General features: G+C 40.6%; 1 protein-coding gene across 1 annotated transcript in view; it reads left to right on the forward strand.

Annotated features, from left to right (window-relative positions):
• The window catches only part of STAMBPL1 (STAM binding protein like 1), a 182,886-nt gene that overhangs the window by 123,655 nt on the left and 40,043 nt on the right, over positions 1-19,188 (forward strand). The window contains exons 5-7 of the mRNA XM_069239904.1: positions 8,811-8,906; positions 12,537-12,894; positions 17,279-17,403. Of these exons, the coding sequence (XP_069096005.1) occupies positions 8,811-8,906; positions 12,537-12,894; positions 17,279-17,403 (579 nt within the window). The remainder of the gene's footprint in view (positions 1-8,810; positions 8,907-12,536; positions 12,895-17,278; positions 17,404-19,188) is intronic.

Below are 19,188 nucleotides of genomic sequence, written 5' to 3' on the forward strand. Positions count from 1 at the left end.
CATAATATTCACAACTTTGTTCCATAAAAAGCATTTGATATGAAAACAGCAGCAAGAACCACTATATCTTCTGAGCACGAGGGTCTCAGAGAAACTCTACATCAGGCATGCATGATTTCCAGTAGTCAAAAGCTGCAACAAAACTACTAACAGGAGGATGGAAGTTTTGAGTGCCAGGTGGAAGAGCAGAATTGAATTCTGGAAAGTACAGACTATCAGTGTCACACAGCCCTTGTAGCCCCTTCATCGCTTCCAAAACTGGTGGAAATGGTGATGTGATATTTATGTAATCTGTGATGATGTGTCAGGTCATGTACAAGTACACTGAGAGTTGTAGTTCGTTAACATAAACTAATTGGAAAATGTCAGCATTTTAATTTTTAGAGCAGCACTTCTTACGGAGGCAGCATTCATGCTGCTGCACTTAGGTTGAATGCTACTTTAATTGGATAGCAATAGGCTATTTTCCATCGAGGGAGGTCTTTGCTCAGAATATATGTAATTTTCAGTGTGTCATTTTGTGTACTGCACTAGTAATGAGCAATGGCTTTAGCTATACTTTAGATATATAAACCAATTTATATATATATATATATATATATATATATATATATATATATATATATATATAGTGTAACTACTTCTTTGAGCCAGGTCATCAGTAAACACAGTTATGAAGTACTAAAATAATTAAAACATTTACACATTCAAAAATATGTTCACTTTGAAAACCTTAACAAAGGGTAATAGAATTGATCATGCACTTTGCTTTTGTTTTTCTTGGAATCTCCATTTGGGGCGCTTTGCTTTACCATATACACCTTCAACTAAGACTTTTCAGCTGAAAAGTTGAAAGTTGCCTCCTTCCTTTCTCTCTCCAAAAACTTAGCAGGAGGAAATTATGACAATGGCTTGAGTTGCTGCGAAAAAGACCTGTGCCTGCTTCCCTCCTCCACCATGCTCAAGAAACACTGCTCTAGCTGATTATGTGAAAGATAAGCACACTCCAAACCCTAACACTAAGCCCTCTTGAATTAACAGCCAATCACAGTGAGGCAACATCACTCTACATACAAGAGGATCTGTGCACCCTTCTTATGGCCTTGGTGCACTCTTCAGCTTACAGCGTGTTGTCCCCCACACACCTCCCTGATACTGCTGTCCCCCACCTGTTGTTCCTTTGCCTCTCCCACATCCACCCCATGCTTTTGGTAGGCATATTTTACAGCAACATGGGTTGCTTGAAGAAAAAAAAAAGTGATATGACATGCTTAATGCTGGCTGCATAATAGCCCTTTTTCTTTACTTTTAGCCATGTTGCACAGCAGCATGCTCTGCTATTCAACTTGACTAAAAAACATTGACAAAGCCAATTGATCTTCCATAGGCGAAATCTGACGAGTTTGCAAATGTTTGTTTATGAATGATAGTTTGTACAACAGGGGCTGAATCTATAGTTTTATTTTTATTTTTATCAAACCTCTGTATTTTCTGAAATATTTGTTTTGCATATCTGTCTGTGTTAAATGTGATACTAGTTAAAAAAAAAAAAAAAAGATCTTGGAATGTACTGCATTAATTGTCGTTACTTGCATAATTTGCCGCATAAATAGCTTTGTACATGCAAAACAAATGTCCCCAACTATTCCTTATACTTTGACTCTGCATTGCTGCATAATTCTAATGAAATGATTCTTGCTTGTAAGGAAAGTAAACCTGAGCTGCTCATTCTTACAAGTGTGCAGCATACATCTTTAAATTATTTTAGATAATAAAACAGTAATATTTTTAAGGCTGCCAAAGAGGAATACAGTTCTTCCTTAGAGTAGATCTCATTTTTAGCCTGGTATTTTTGGACCACAGATCTGTAAGAAACTAGTAGGGTGCATTTTTATTTTTAATTTGATGGGCAAGAAACGAAGAGTAGACAATTTGTTGGACTCGAGGGCCAGCAACACAGCAAAAGGTTAGATAATTGAAAAAGGTACATGGAAGAAAATACATTACCGACTAACTGAAATTTGTAATTGTTGTAAGTTAACTGTTATTGGGTTGCGACCTTAGTCTTTTGTTTATTTTTATTTTGGGACTTATGCTGTGATCATCTTTCAGTCCATTATAAGGATGCTGCTACCCAGTGCACAGTGCATGTGCTCTAACCACTAAAACATGTTGAACCTGGCCTAAAACCCAATTCCTACCTGAAACCTTCATATGAGGACAGAGTATACTGTTGAAATACACCCCAGGGCATGGAGATGTAATTGCCGCTTGTGAACTCCAGGACCTATTGTGCCATTCACTACAGTGGCAGTTAAAACATAGCTTCAGACTGACTCTGTGTAGCCCGACAACAGCAGCTTGAACATTGCTTCACAGACTTGTCAAAATCACCCTATTGACAGTTAGGGAATCCTGATTTTAAATATGAATAAATCACCACTAAGCGCACCTTACTGTCCACAAGGGAGGGTGCATAATATTTAATAGTGGAACATGTATAACTTTGGAAGTTGACTGTTCCCTCAGTGATTGGGCCAAAACTAGATTGTCACTGGTCAGTCTGTGGCTGGCACATTGGAAAACTTAGATTATACCGTTTAATCTATAACCTTTTACCTGTACGAACTACAGACCCTATTCAAAAACTCATTTTTAATCAAAATCTAGCCTAAAGCCAAAATTAGATTTTACTAAATATCTAGGAAAAGTAACTTTTAGAAAGTTACCTTTACCCTGTCTGGAGATGCTGGAAGCTGACTTGTATTAGCTCTCCAGCAAATGCCGAGCCTAATACTTGGTCTGCATGAGGTGTGAAAGAGGGATGCAAATCCTCGTATGAGTTACACAATAGGTTGACATGAATGGTCAGAGATGATTCCTCTGAGCTCAGCAGAATATGAATGATCGGGACTATGGGCATTCTTTTGACCCACAGTGTCAAATCCAGTTTGACAGGTCTGTTTAAGCGACAAGTACCTCTTTGGCACACTTGAAAGGGACAGTACAGGATGCCAGGACAATTTGTGTGTATCCCTTGGCTGGGTGCTGTAGGGCCCTGCCTTTTACCAACTAGACTTCTTCCTCCTAATTTGGTGTAGGAACAGGGCTTGTGTCATTCAGGATTTTAGTGTTGAATGTGGGAGTACACTGTATATTACTTTGGTGCATTCTCCTACACTCCCACAACACTTAGAGCCCAAGTTTAGTGTGAACGGAAACGTTTGCCATACTGAAAATGCCCTGGCATTTTGTGCCAGTTTGCGGTAAGGCAAACAGAAACAATGGAAAAAATGGCTGCTGTTGCCCCATGGATCTTTCAAACCAATGGTTATTGTTAGACCGGTCAGCCTTATGGTGGCGTTCCCCCAAACATTTTGCTGAAATTCGTTTAGTTGGCTCTAGGACTCTGTGCACTTACCACTGCTAGATAGTGCCACAGTGTTTGCTATCTCCTTTAAACATTGTAAAATTGGCTCATGCCTGATTGGTATATTTAACTTGAATGTTACTAGTGGGCCTGCAGCACTTATTGTGCCACCCACTTAAGTAGCTCCTTAAACCATGTCTCAGGTCTGTCATTGCAGTCATGAACACAGCTTTTAACTGCCAATTCAACTTGGCAATATAACCCTCTTGCTAAACATTAAGCTTGGTCTTTATTACATACGTCAAGCCTAAGGTAGGCCCTACATAGCCCATTGGGCAGGGTGTATTGTAATTAAAAAGTTGGACACTTAAGTTTTACGTGTCCTGGTAGTGAAAACTCCTATATTTGGTTTTTACTACTGTGAGGCTTATCTTTCCATTGGATAGCATTGTGTTACCTTATTGCTTTTAATGAGTGTGCTATAACATTTGATTGGGAAGAGGTAAGCATTTAATGTCTATGGTCTGAACATTTTTAATTAAAAATCCTCTTTAATAGCAAAGTTGGACTTTTAAGTTACAATTTTGAAGACGCCACTTTTAGAAAACTGTCATTTTCCTGCCCTATTTGGAGCCTGGTTGTGTGTCACATGTCTGGGTGTAGTTGGCAGCTGGACTTAATTTATTCCTTCCAGACAGCCACACAGTATAAGGTTTAGGTGTGCCTGGATGGGCCATTACCAGGCAGGATGGGGCTTGAGCAGGGCCTAGCTCCAATTGCAGCTGCATAGCCTGTGCTTTGCATTCACACATAGGAGTGGTCACCCCTGCGTTGTTCATGCTGGCAGCCTGAAGCCAGGGCAGGGGAAGGAGGAAACTTCAAGCACTTGGGGAATTCCCTAGAAACCTCAATTTCAGAGCAGGCATGAGGTATAAAGATAGGATCTTCAGACCCACTCTTCAGTACACCACTAGACCTGTGGAAACTACAGAAGGAGGACTGCTGTGCTGCTCTGCTGCTAGAGGGCGTGCCCAGAATTCACCCACACCTACTAGCAGGTGAAAGGCATAAATGTGTTGTCACCAGAAACCTTCTTCAGAACACTTTGTGGACCTTCAGAAGCGGATTGGACCTTCAGCCTGTGACCTGTAAGGAGCTCTGATGTCTTGACCTGCTCCCTCTTGCACCCAAGACAAATAATTGGATTCGAACAGTCAATTGGATTGTCATGCGGACAGGGTGAACCCCTGAGTGGCTAGAAGGATACAAAAAGGAGCAAGATGCCTTTTCCATACAATCCCCAGCAGACCAGTGGCAACGGAGACTTAGACTGGCCTTTGCTGGTGCCCTCTGCTTTGCACCTTGTGAATCTCTAGGTACTCCCCCTGAAGTCTTAGGGGACTTATAAATGGACTCCCATGGTTGCCTGGACACCAGGAAAAAGTTTAGAAAAGTCTGATCTAGTGCTCCAGAGCCAAGGGGACAAGGGGAGCTATTTAGAAATACAGTAAAATACCCAGATGGCAGTAATATAGACATATATATATATATATATATATATATATATATATTTGTTTTTTTTAAAGAAAACACTTTCAGACTTAGAGTTCCACATAAATTATGCAAAAAAAGGAAGCAAAAATGTTTGGGCAATTCCAAGTTTAGGTGGGGACCAGGCCCTATATAGTTTACCCTACAACACCAGTAATACTCTGAATCGTCTCACCTCAAATGTCTGTTTTTCTAGCAAAGTTCTTAGGCATAGGGTTAACACAGTGGCATCCATGCTGAGCTACAAAATGTCAGTATTGCCATTTATACAGCAAAGTCTTTAGATGTAGGATTAGCTAGTGCCATCCATGCCTAGCTACAAAACACTTTTACCACTTCAGGCACAGTATTACAGCTTTGGACTGGTAAATACTATACAAGCCAACCTGGAATGAATAGAAGCAACCCATGACACGTGTGCCGCTCTTGTTATAAGCTCTTCAGAGAGGTATAACTTTGTTCAGGGATAAGAGAGCATACAGTAGAAGTCAAAACATTACCATTTCAGGCTTACATTGCAACATAAATAGTGCCACTCTATGACTCTGCAACATTCTAGCCTGTATTGAGCTCCTGCCTGGCTGTGTGATTCATGCATTAGCCCATGTTGGGCTATAGCTGTCTTTCGGCTTGATTCGCCCACTCACCTGTGTCCGCTACAGCTGTCTTGCTATATAATTCATGCACCTGCCCATGTTGGGGCACAGCCATCTTTTAGTGGCAAGATTCATGCACAAGCCCATGTCAGGCTACAGCTGCTTTTTTACCTGGCTTCTATTTTATTCCAGGTTGTACAGCAATTGCCTTGTTGTTTGACACTTGGTCTTACCCAGTGCTCCCACCATGCCGGCCCAGAATTGGGGTGTGGCTGCCAAGGGCAGTGGGCTCACACATCTAAGGCCCACTGAGAAGCATCTGCTTCTTCCATAGAGAGGGTGGTGCATGCTGAAGACCTTGGCTTTGTATGACCTCCTTGTGATTGCTCCAGGGACTCCCTGTGAGCAGCAGGAGCCTCTACCTGTGATCAGTAACAAGCCACTGGAGTGAGTGTGGGATTTGTTAACTGTTACCTATCTACTCCAATATGGCAGGTTAGAACAAAAAGTGAACTGATTACGATTCATGCTCCTTGAATGAATTTCCAGGGAACTATAAGTACCAGGTTCACCTGGGTAGGAGACAGCACAGAGAGGAGGAGGAGCGGTCGGTGTAGTGCCCGCAGTCAAATCATGATCAGAGGCATGCCTTGTACTCTTAAATTCGATAATGTAATGTTTAGTATTGCTGTGTAATTAAAAGTACTTTTTTTTCCAAAAAGACAAGTACTAGGGTGGACATTGGGTTATTGTGCCTGTTGGTTGATTTTTGAGTTTTGAGCACGTTGCCTCCACAGTATCTGATGGAGAAGCATGTAACTGCTTGTCCCTGCTACCTTGTAGCTTATTGACCTGAAGCAAGCAGTGTTCAGTCTGTCCAGGTTTTAGGTCGAGCCTGGCAATGCAGCTGTCTGTGACATCTATAATTATCATATAATTATCAATGCTTTATATATATATATATATATATATATCTCCTTTGGGTTTACCTTGAGGAGTATTACTCTCACTCCTCGTGCTATTGGCTGTGCAATGTATTATTGGCTGTGTGGTGTATTCCCATCTCCTAAGGAGTGAATGCATTGGAATAGCAAAGCAAACAAAGTTTTTCTCACTGTTGCAGGCTGTTGATGTTTTAGGGCCTGATTACCGTTTTAGGATGGAATAATCTGTTACAAACGTGACGGATGTTCTATCCACCATATTAGGATCACCATAGAATATAATGCAATCGCAATATGGTGGACAGGATCTCTGTCACGTTTTTGACAGAGAACCCTGTCCGCCAAGATCCTAATCAGGCCCTTAGACAGGACACCAAAGTCAGGCCAGCCCTATTAGCTTCACCAATGCTTGTTTGTATACAGAGATAATAACTGCCGTTCTCCATTCATGTGTTTCTGTGTTTTTGTGTTCATTCAGAACATATAGTGCAAATGTGCTACCTCATCAATGAAATAATCGTACCTTCTCCACTCTGAGGGCTCCCCTTTAATTTGTCCTGGTTATTTATATCTTGGACCAGTAAAGCATTGATGGAGGAATGTTTTCAACCCCTCTGCCTGGCTGAAGAATCAAATGAAAATTGCAAGACTGGTCCTTGGCTTTGTCCATTTCAGTTTGTTTTTAAAGTTATCCAGGTTGGACTTTTGGCGCTTTAATTTTTTGACAGTTTTTGTCGAACCACAGTGATTTTTTAACTAGAGACTGGTCTGCATATATGCATTATCCGCTTCATTTTAACTAAAAGCGATTTAGTGATGACAAAATGCCTGAAAAGGGTGTAGCTCTTTCTCTAGGCTGGGTAAGTTTTCAGGTAATGGTTGTACCAAACTCTCGTGTTCATGAACTGCTATCATCATGGCCAGGAGTCCATGACTTAAAGCGACTGCTTAACTGTTGATAACTATTTTTCACACTTTTCTCGTCTGGATTTATTCACTGGTGAAAGTGGTTAAAGAAGGGCATAAAGATCACTTTCAGATATTTCACCTACAGATATATTTAAAACGTAATTATAATAGTGCATCCTGAGCAGAAAATAATCTACAAAGGCAGCAGAGTTCTTTAAAGAATATGTTGGGGTTCTGAGTTTATCCTATTTAACAAGTTTATTCTATTTAACTCTGCTATTTAGACTTATAATGCCATTCAGGGATATTGCCATATGATCTCAATCCGATCTGCTCTATGATCAAGGGCTGACACCTCTTTTTCATCCCATACACAATTATCCAAAATCCATTGCTAAAATCTGACTCAAGCGCCTGTGTTGACATGGCTATCTTTCGTTCATAGTAGACACTAAATGTCTCAGTACAGGTGTTGGAAGCCTGACTTCTGAACCAAGATGATTACTATAAGTCTTGTATACATAAAGTATTTGTCCTGCTAATAATAATAATAATTTCAATGATGTTTGGATCTCAAATGTTTAAACCTTTTGTCAGCAAATTGAATCAGTGAGTTAATTCATGAATTATTGTGTCTCTGTCATTCTGGTGGTTGTTGGAAGTTTCAGTTATGGGCTATTGGGCCACGCCAAGACCAATGATGAGCATTCCCACTAAATGGCTGATCTTTCTTTACAGAGTTGTCCATATATTTATTACTACCCCGCTGGTGGCATCAAGGACATGGTCATGGCAATCAACTTTCAGTATGGTAATAGTACATTCCTTAACACCTCATAATCCATCATCACAAAGGCCGCTGTAATGGCTATTGGTCCACCCACAGAGGCAAATGAAATAAGCCTTTTAAGGGTTAGCTCCTTTGTAAAATCTGTCTTTAGTAGCCACTGCTGCCTTCTGGGAAATAGACTTTTGTAAGCTTTTTTTTTACACTTTCTTTTTATTAGTCACTCCTTTAGGTTGTAAAGAATGTGGCTATTGATTTAACACCTTCCTTACTAGGTTATATGTCTAAAAACTCTGTTGGGAGAGAGAATAGTTGTAGGACTTTAGATAGTTAATGAGGGTCTCTTGACAAAATTCACTGATAAAGTAAATAGGACTGGAATAATGCTGGTGAATAATTCTAATACCACCCCGTAATGAGTCAACCAGGAGATGCTGGTCATGAAATGGAGCTGATAAGTTTTTCCCCCTAGCCACTTTTTTGCTAGGCCTAACTGCAGAGAAACCACATGGATTATCAGTACTTGAGGGGACGGGGGTCCATGTGTATCTCTTGGGAACGTTGTATTTTGCATAGTCTGTGATTGAAGTCTACGATCTTTAAATGAGAGAATATTTGTAGCATTAAATTAATGTTATTTCTATTTTTTTAAGAAATTGAAAGATGTGGCTTTTCCCAGAACAGATGAGTTGAAGAAGTCGCTCTTAAAAAAATACAACATAGAATATCAAGAACATTTACAAGCCAATGTAAGTATCAGTGTGTATACGAATCTGTTTCACAAAATGAAGGTTCCAGGCTTATTATGGCGTCTTTGAAAAAACTGTCGACCAGTTACCGATCCAAATTCATTTGAAAACTCGTAAAACAGAGCTGTAGACTCATGTTTTGTAATTGCAAAATGTGATTTTGCACTTCCCTTCCATTTGTCGCAAGTAATGTTACATCAGTGTGGTACCGTTCCTGTCCAATACACCCGCCACTCCTTTTCACGCACTCCAAAAAATATAAATGGTTTTATTGAAACAATTTGCATGGAAAATGAAAACAAGCAAACATTCAGCCGTGGTGTGAGAGAGGTGGACCATGCTGTTAAAGCTGAAACTTTAGAAATGGTTATCTGAGAAGTTCTGGGTGCCTTCAATAAAGGAGTATCAATATGCTCAATAAATGAGGAACGACACAGGCTTCATTACGTGAAAGCCTGTTGAATCTAAGAGACTGAAGAGTAGTTGCACAGGAAAATTGTACGCCTGTGTCCCCTCAGCACCTATATTACTACAGTAATATTGTTGCTCTGTCAGAACCTTAAGCTGTCGCTGATCCATGTAAAAAAATAACTAACCACTTTTAATTCAGCGGTTTTAGGGTGGAGCAGTCTATGTTTCTGCTGTGTAATCATTTTATGAAAAATGTTGCAAGGTTATTCTTAGTTACCTATTTCTGTCAGCTTACATGCTATAAGCTCCCATTTCTACTCTAAATAAACCTGTTATTCTGTTGTTATCAAGTTTGGTAAATTTCACCAGCTTCAAAATGATATCCTAATCTGCTCAATATAGCCAGCCACCTTGGTCTTATTAAAGGCATACTTTAACTAAGGCCATTCACAGTTACCTCACACACACACTGAATGACATCTGTGCACACATCTTGAAAGAGAACACGCACAGTAGGCAGAAAGAGGGGACGAAATGACAGCACTTCCGGTACATTTGTTAGGGAGTGTGTGGAATGCAACCTCAACAAGTTTTGCAAGTGATAATTCGGCCATATCTTACTGCACTGAACAATGCTGTAGCGACCAGGCACCAAATTGTCAACAGATTGGTTGAAACAGAAGGAACCCACTGACCTAGATGGTGGGCATGGAAATAATAAGAAACCAATCACGTTACAAGGAGAGGTCTGATCACATTCACAGGTTTAACTTTCCTCAATATGTAGCTGAAGATTGGTTACCAGTGAAGATCTTGTGCTTTCCCCATGCTACACAGGATCAGTTGTGTAAGCCATAAGCAGGGCCCCTGGAATTATGCAACAGAAGAGGGCCAAATTAAGCGGCAGGGTTTAGTAAATTATGCAGCAAGAAAAGCCAAATTATGCAGCATAATGAGTCACATTTTGTGAAAGTATTACTTCATTATTTCGTCATTTTTAAACGTGGTAGTACTGTATGGGCATTGACTGCATCTCGTTAATAGCAGTTTAGCACCCAAATATAGCGGTAAGCAACAGAAAGGTGACCAATCCAGCTTTACAGAGGGTCTTGCACTGCGTGGCGACACACGTCACTGCACTTTTAGTAACTTTTGAACCATTTGAGCTCGAAACATTTTTTTTTTATAAAATCAGCAGATTGTGTAGCATATGATGGGTTAGGTGGCAAATGTGGAAAATCTATAGTTAAGCCAAAATTGTAGTGGCCACACAATCGCATAATTCCAGTGGCCCTGCCATAAGGTTGTTAGTTACCTTACACAATGGTCAGACATTAAGTGCTGACAGAGTGATGAAGTGTTCTCTTGATAAGTGCCCAGAGCTGGTTGGTTCTTCCCTGTCATACAACATTCCTGAGAGTATGAGACATGATAAAAAAGTGTCTTTATGTATAATATCAATGTACCTGTAGGGCACTGAGATTTTTTATGGGTAAAATGTGGAAACTGATCCTTGTATATATCATTATTTTCTGGTCCTAGTTACTTCCTCCTCTCTAAATCACTATCTTCTGGTGTTATCCTCCCCTTTTTCCTTCCAGGTCTGTACCCAAGTTCCATTAAAACGGTAGATGTGTTATATCTTATTTTTAGGTTTTCTCTTTCTTCACCTGATACACCCCCCCACACACCTGCACTGGTCAGGCAGTAGTGTGGGAGTGGACTTGAAGACATACTGATGACTGGAATAAAGCATTAGTGTCAGCATGATGAATGTGGAGTTGTCAACTTTTTTACAGATCCCCCAGCCATCTTGGGCTTTGAAACACAAAGCCCACTCACAGAATTGTGGCCTTAGTAGTTATAGCAACCGAATCACAATGGCACAGAAGTGTGTTGTATGTCTTTGAGCTTTTTCTTATAGATTGGCTTAGAGTCACCCACCAACAGGATCATCGTACCTATCTTAAAACCCATTACTTAGCCAACTGCAATTTATAAACTTGCTTGGAACATAGAAGAAGATAATGAAGCCTAGCTGACTGACGCAAGAACAACTTCTATTGCATGTCATTGGATGGTGTATGGAGCCAGTTTCTTGACGCTGTTCATTGGAATGGTTGGGAATCCCATTGCTGCTGGAAGCCCTTAACCTGCTAGAGGCAACTGCATATGGAACTCTTTGCAAAGATCCAAATGTTCCCGTGAAGCCATAAGACTTGGTCTGTCTCCGAAGAATTTCAAGCTCACCTGTGCCAGTCTGGAATAGACAGAGCAGAAATTCATAGTGCCTACCAACTCCTTTTGCCAAGAAGGCAAAGCACTGTGGAGCTCACCATATATTTAGTCTAACGATTGATGCAACATTGAAAACTCTCTGGAAAATCCTATCCAAAGAGAAGCACATATCAAAGCAAGTTAAATGGCTAATTAAGAGTTCCAGTGACATCCTTGGTTAGATGGTTTCACTTTGCTGAACAGTTTCAATATGCTGTCCTTTACACCAATTTCCGAGTTTGCACCCCTTTCATCAATTTTGTTTTTGTTGTAACATAAATATGACCTATGTTCCTATTCTTTTGCTTTTTTCAACTACTTTGCTTAGGGTTTTTTCAATATACGTTGTTGGACCTTTAGATTATTAAGTTCTCAATTGTATTGTTTGGTTCTTCTTTTAAAACTATCATCACAGTGCGATATCGGTGTATTCCTGTCCGTAGTCCAAGGTATAGGCTGTAAGGAGCACTTCGTTTATTGGTACAACAAGGGTTAACCTGCGGCAAATGGAAGTCCATTTGTTCTTGACCAGCTTACATATGCTACCACTGCAATGTTTTGGCTTACAGTATGTTCCAAACTTCTGGGAGTTACTACTCGGAGCGTTCTTAATTTGTAAGGTCTTCTGGTCGCCCTATTGTGTAGTCGCACAGTGAATGAAAGATCAAATACGACAGCTTATCACTAGAAAAACTTTATTATTTTAATTTTTGTGCTGCTTTATATGAATATTTTACGGGCAGGCCTAGGTGGGAAATGGGGAACCAACCATAGGGAAAGTGGCTTGTGCATTCCTGAAAACGAAACGTTGTCAGTTATCAATTAGAGCGTTTAATTATTTGTATTTGTTTTCTGAAATACATAGTTTCTTTATCTAGTACTCATTATTTAAGGAAAACTTTACTACTCGTTACAAAGAGTATTTTTTGCTAACCTTTTCAGAACACGCACAAAGTTGAACTCCTCAAGAAAGTGGAGCAGCAGCGATTCGTGGAAGAAGAAAGGAAGAGAATTGCACAAATACGACAACTGCAAATCGAATCGCAGCAGTTTGACTACTTTGAAGATCAGCTTAGGAGGCAAGACTTAGCCCGAGATCTGATGAAAACGAACGAAAATGTCAAGGTGTCTGAGCAGACTGACGGAAGCATGTTGTCTTGTATTTCCGCCCCTAAAAACAACAGCTTGTCTAAGGTGTTCTCAGATAAGGCCCATAAGGGTGACGCAGCTGTGTGTGCTGGGCAGTCTCCCCCAGTAAGCAGGGCCTTAAAGCCAGCAGCCACTCTCAGTGCTGTTCAGAGTAAGTGCCTGGTTCCGTGCAACGCCCTGGTGTCTTCCTTAAAAGCTTTTTAATGGAATTGCATGCACATTTCATCCTTTGTTCTGTGAGTTTCTAAATGGATTCGGTTTTATTAGATTACACGTTGTGTCCAATTAAAGGTTCCAGCTGGTAATACTTAACTCCTTTTTATTAGCATATAAAATATAGAGTTCTCCATATATTTGTCCATGTTATTGAGTAGCAATTAGTATTCAAAACCAAATAATATTATCTGATGATGAGAAGGTATCTCTCCCTGCATTTAAAGCACAGGGTATGCTAACGTGCCTTGTAATAAGGAGGAGCTTTTATTTTTAGTGCTGATTGGGCTCGGCTAGGTGGACAGCTGTTGTAAAAGCTGTCTCTGACCCCGGTGTTAGGAATCTGAGCCTCCAAAACGAGCGATCGTGTAATACAGCAGCGTGATGCCCAGTGGATTTTCTCAGTCTGGTTATCAGCAATGAGTTTCAAGGTTGGTCGGTTTCTACATTTCACCATAAACAAAGAAAATACCTTACTGATTAATTTTACTTTAGTAGTTATGTATTTTATGTATCATGAGACTGCCTCTGTGCTTCCAAATACTTTACATCTGTAGTTCACTGAATTAATTTCATTCCAATATATGCACAAAAATAATCTATATGCTGGCCACTATTTCCGTCTTATTACAGGATTTTAAACCACTAATATGTGCGCAGCAGCAAAAGCCAAACGTGTAATGAATGTGGTTCATGGCCATGTACTAAGTACTAAGGTTGTATGTTGGCTCTTGCCTGCTAGTGAGGATGTCTGATGAAATGAGGATAACCTTCATAGGCAAAGGGCATGCTGTTTGTAAATGTCACCAGAGTCCCATAATTAAGATGTATTTCCCAAACCTTGAGGTCCAATTGGAAGAAACAGTTCGGTGTGTGCTGATGACAGACTAATTCTTTCTGTATGAGAAAAACAACCTTTGCTTTATTTAACTGCAGAAATCGGACAAAAAAGGCAGAGCTAAATAGATTACCATTTGCTTCTATACATTCGTGTTTTCTTCTCTGACCAGAGGCCACTAATCGTCTACAGTAGGTTCTTCCCTCTGAAAATATATTTTCTTTCCCAAAGTACTGATGTTTATGCTGCTAAACTACTCCAGCATCTTACTGTGAAGAGGTCACTGGTTAGCTGTGGTGAGAATGAAGTTAGATTTTTTGTCAGCAAACACTAGGTTCCACTACACCCACACCCTGCTATTAATAAAAAGAGGTAAGCCACAGTCTCATTGAAGTACAATTGATGATCCTTTTGGTAGCTTGGCCAGGATCTGGCTGATATCGGAAAGTGTTAATTGCAGAAGAACAAAATATAAAACATTTAAAGAATGGAGTATCTAAACAAAGAGAATTAGGTAGGTTATAGAACTTTATTAACGGTTTAATTCTAGGCATCAGGACTAGCCAAGAATACTGCTTCTGGCCGAACAACAGCAGCAAACATCTCAAAGCACTTAATCAACAAAGCCTTGCAGCAAAGGTCTTGTCTTAAACTGCTAATGTAAACAATGTTAGCAAAAATGCTCATCTTAGAAATTATTTGTCAGGGTCTTTGTCTAGATGGTGCCCCACAGCAAGGCGGGTCCTGGCCAAGGGAAACTTTTGGGAGCTCAGTTCCTTCAAATGATTACAAGCCGATTATTCTATCCAAAGTTATAAGGAAGGTGAAATGCTCAGATTGGAGTGGATCAATCAACAGCTGTGACTGTGGTTCCCTTTGCTGTAAACTAATACCTTCTTGGCAGGTGAGATCCATAAATAGGGACAATAGTCCTCCTGCGGGGAGTGGAGACCATGGCTCTGCCACACTAGAGGATCACCCACCTTTGTCTAAATGACCCATTCTATGACCACATGGGTTGTATATCAACAAGAGCAATCAGTGCTAATTTTGTGCCCCTTTGTTTTTCTGGCACAGATCTTTCAGTTGTTTTTTTTTGGTTCAGAGCTCATAGCAAAAGGACAATAGATCCAACAACTGCTTCCCTCAAATAGTCACATTGTCTCGGCAGAGAGCAATGCCCGACACTATGGAGGTACCGGCTGTTGCTTTTTCATGTTTGTTTCTGTTGTCAGCTACTGAGATTAATTCCAGCATTGGTGCAGACGTAGATACATGTTTAGGGTATGGTTCCAGTAGATAAACAAATAGCATAAGTAATAGCTGAATACTTTCTTTTGCATAAATCAGTGGCAGACTGGGACAAGCTGCTTTGCAGGTGGAACGGTAGGAACTACCCCAAACTACTGCAAAGCATGTAAAAAAACAAGCATTTACAATGCAATCAGTCTCGCATTTGCTCGAGTTAGAGCTATTAGTGTCGTAAATTCTTAACTGGACTTTTCTTGCTACTTAAATTGAAAATGAAAAGTAAACAGTTGACATAAGGGATCTGATTCAAAGGGCCATGGCTTGCATGAGCGCGAAGGAGAGACACAAAAAGAAAAAGAAGTTTACTTGCAGTCAAACGTATCGGCAATTGTGCAATTATCCATGTAATCGGGGCATTCTGCAAGACAATAACAAAACCGCCCCAAAGAGGGACAAGCATAAAGCATTTACCAATGATAACAAAGGATTTTTGAAAGGCAAGCCCACAAACGAGTGAAAGTGAAAGGTGTGCAGTGGGCGTGGTTAAAAGCTCACAATACGTAGGACAGGTGAAAGGGCTTGTGCGCTCGACCTAAAAACAGTCCTAAACTATCAATAAGGGCACACATTTTTAACATCTACAAGGACATGACCAGCCCATAAGCCTTAAAGCCTTGAAAGACATCCTTTTTGCAAAACGTCCATGGTGTGTACTGTTTATTTAATCCTAAATTATCAAAATTCATGACCTTATGTGTAATAACCATGAACCACCATTTTATCCTCCTGTGACCCCATCTTTAGTCCAGTCTTCCTTCAGTTCATGTCACCCAATGACCGAAGAGGAGGTAGCAATGATGTCCTAAGGGACAAAAGCTTTTAACAAGCCCCCACAACCATACACAGTGGTGTGTATGAACAAATTTGTCCTAACTCCTTACGCATATATCCAGCTGCGATCAACTCAAGTCATACCAGATCCTTTGAAACAAACTACCATCATACCTCTACTAAAGAAATCCTCCACTGACCCAAACTTCCTTACTAACTTATGACTGATCCCACCACATCCCACAAGAAAAGTGAAATAGAGGACAAGATGACTCCAAGAACAATAGTATCAAATAAATATGATACTTCATTACCTTGGGTTCAGACCAGCTAGAATGACTTGACACTGGCTAATATCCGAGAAATGCTGCTATTGTGCTTGGATAGAAACAAAAATGCAGCCCCAATATCCCTTTTATGTCTTCTCTTCAACATTTGTATGAGCCGGCTGCCACAATAAACATCTGTGATGAACATTGGCTTACCTTACCTGCCAATGAGCCTTCAGACAGAACAGCCAAAGAGGCCTGACCATGAAGCTCCGTAAACTCAGGCCTGAACCATAACATTCATGAAATGTTCAGAAGCTGACCTGTTCCAACATGAATTCAACTAATCAGACTAGTCAATGGTACATATGAAAGGAGAGAATGCGTCTGTGCTACTATTACTTACTACAAAGCAACTTTACAATTTTCTGGTATCAAAACACAGTATTGGTATTTCCATACAAATGAATGTTTTTTGATTGATTGAGATGTGATGTATTGATTAAGAAGAAACATTCAATTTTTTTAACTTGCGTAGAATATAGCAAAGAAATTAAATGAAATACATTTTAGAAACCTCTTACCACTGAAGTAATGGCTTATTGCATGTATAGTAAAATGGACACAGAAAAAAGCAACCAATTCTCCTTCCTGTTATAAAATAACCATCATTATCCTCCTCCCACAGGACCCTGATTTCTTAGCTCACTTTTAGCATATTGTCACCTTCACCTTTGTTGATGAGGCATCGAGCCATGTTTGTTTCTTACCAGTACCCTGGGTTTTTGGTCCACGGTAGCAGCACAAGAACACTATGCTTAGTAATATTATCAGTTGTGGTCCGTGAACAAATGTGATTACAATGCTCAACATTAGGTGGTCGTCCTAGTTATTTGGAGCTAGAAAGGGACGTTACATGCACCTCAACTAAAGTGATGACCAATACAGAAGAGCCTGCCTTTCAACACTTTCCTAAACATATTTTGTTGTGACTGTAAGGATGTGGTCTTACAAGAAAGTCTGTAGAGGGTGCACTTTGGTAACATTTCATACGTAAACATCTAAAGTTGTTACATGGTCCCACTTGTTGTGAAGCAAGTTTTAACACATACACTTTCATTATTCATTACTAGCTCAAATGGTGGAAGGGCTCCGAAGTGTAGTTTTACCAAGGGATCTGATGCACAAGTTTCTGCTGCTAGCAGATGCGAATACAACACGGGGAATCGAGACCTGTGGGATTCTCTGTGGGAAACTGGTAAGAATCGAACAATTTTTCTCTTGCATGTGAAATCTGTATTGTGTTGTGTTATGCTGTGTTGAGCGGGTCAACAATGCTTGTGTGTTTTTTACATACGTAAAAAGATTCAGACATTGCACTTTTGTTATTGTTGTTATTGAATAGTTAAAAGGTTCTCTTAGTTGAACGGTTATTCAGATTTCACTTTTTTTTGGCCTTTAAAAATGCTCTTTGTTGGAAATGGCCCTTTCTGCAGGGTTAACCCCAACTTTTTTCGCCTTCCTCGTCCTATTTTCCTGAATCTCTTTTTGTTGGCTTTAGGACCCAGGGCACTTTGCCACTGCTAATCAGTGATAAAGTGCATGTGCTCTCTCTCCCCTAAAACATGGTCTGTTTGGCTTACACCTATTTGGCATATTTAATTTACCTATAAGATCCTTGTAAAGGGTATACCATATACCCAGGCTCTGCAAATTAAGTGCTACTAGTGGACTTGCAGCGCTGGTTGCCCCACCCACAGAAGTAGCCTTTCAAACCTGTCTCAGGCCTACCACTGCAGTGCCTGCATGAACAGTTTGCTGCCACTTTAACTTGGCATCTCAAACTACTTGCCAAGGACTAAACCCCCTTTTTACTACATCTATATCACCCCTAAGGTAGGCCCTAGATAGCCCTATGGGCAGTGTGCTGTGTAAAAGGTAGGACATGTACTTTTATGTTTTGGATGTCCTAGTAGTAACAAACAGCTTATTTTGTTTTTCACTACTGTGAGGGCTGCTCTCCTCATAGGTTAGCATTGGGAATTCCCTTATATGTTTTTAAGTGGTAATTTCTGAACTGAAAGAAGTAGTGTTGGCATGTTTGGAATGGTAGTGAGAAAGGCTGTTTACTGGTGTAGTTGGATTTTGCATTACTAGTTTAGAAATGCCACTTTTAGAAAGTGGCCATTTCTCTGTTTATGACGCTGGTGTTTTGCAGCCTAACTCCAATTCACGTCCAGGGTAGAGTAACAGTTAAAATTTGTACATAATTTCCAGACAGCCACAACACAGGAGGGCCTGGGTGTGACAGGAGAGTCATCTGCATACCAATAGTCTTCCTGGGCTGGGAGAGGGAGTGGTCATTCACACCTTACATGACAATAGGTTGTATACTGTCCTCACAAACAGGTCTGATTTACTGATGTCTGGAGTTGGGGTTGGGTTGAAAGGGGTTGTGTTACACTTGAAAGAGTTCTTTTGAAGTCACCCCTTACATCAAAGACATTTTTGAGTATAAGGACAGGGGATCTGACCCCATGTTTTGGAACACTTTTGGAACTGGGACTGAATCTTTGTCAGGAGACTGCTGCACTGCACAAAGGACTCATCTGGATTGCTCTTCTACTGTTGTCCTCCTGCCTTCTATTTGCTGGGTGGCCTAAAGGACTCAGCGGGTTGCTTTTCTGCTTGTTGCCCTGCTGCCAACTGCTTCCTAACCCTAACTGCCATCTGAACTACTTGCTTTGTTGTTTGCTGGCCTGCCCCACCTGTTAGGCTGCTGGAGAGACTACCACCCTGCAAGAAGGACTCTTGTCCTGGCCTGCCCCCCCACCCCTTTTGTCCACCAAGTGTCACTCAAGGAGCCCAGAACACAGGGAGTGCCTGCCTGCCGTAGTGGTAGTGGGATGGGGTAAAGCCCTTGACAGAGGTCCCAATCCTGTTGCATCTGCAAAGTACTGTATTGTATGTAATAAGCATATAGGTGCTGCCATGCCCTACGTTTGGTGCCTTAATTACCCCATAATCATTAGTAGGAGTGCAG

The sequence above is a fragment of the Pleurodeles waltl genome, chromosome 6 (assembly GCF_031143425.1).
Source record: "Pleurodeles waltl isolate 20211129_DDA chromosome 6, aPleWal1.hap1.20221129, whole genome shotgun sequence".
NCBI lineage: Eukaryota > Metazoa > Chordata > Amphibia > Caudata > Salamandridae > Pleurodeles > Pleurodeles waltl.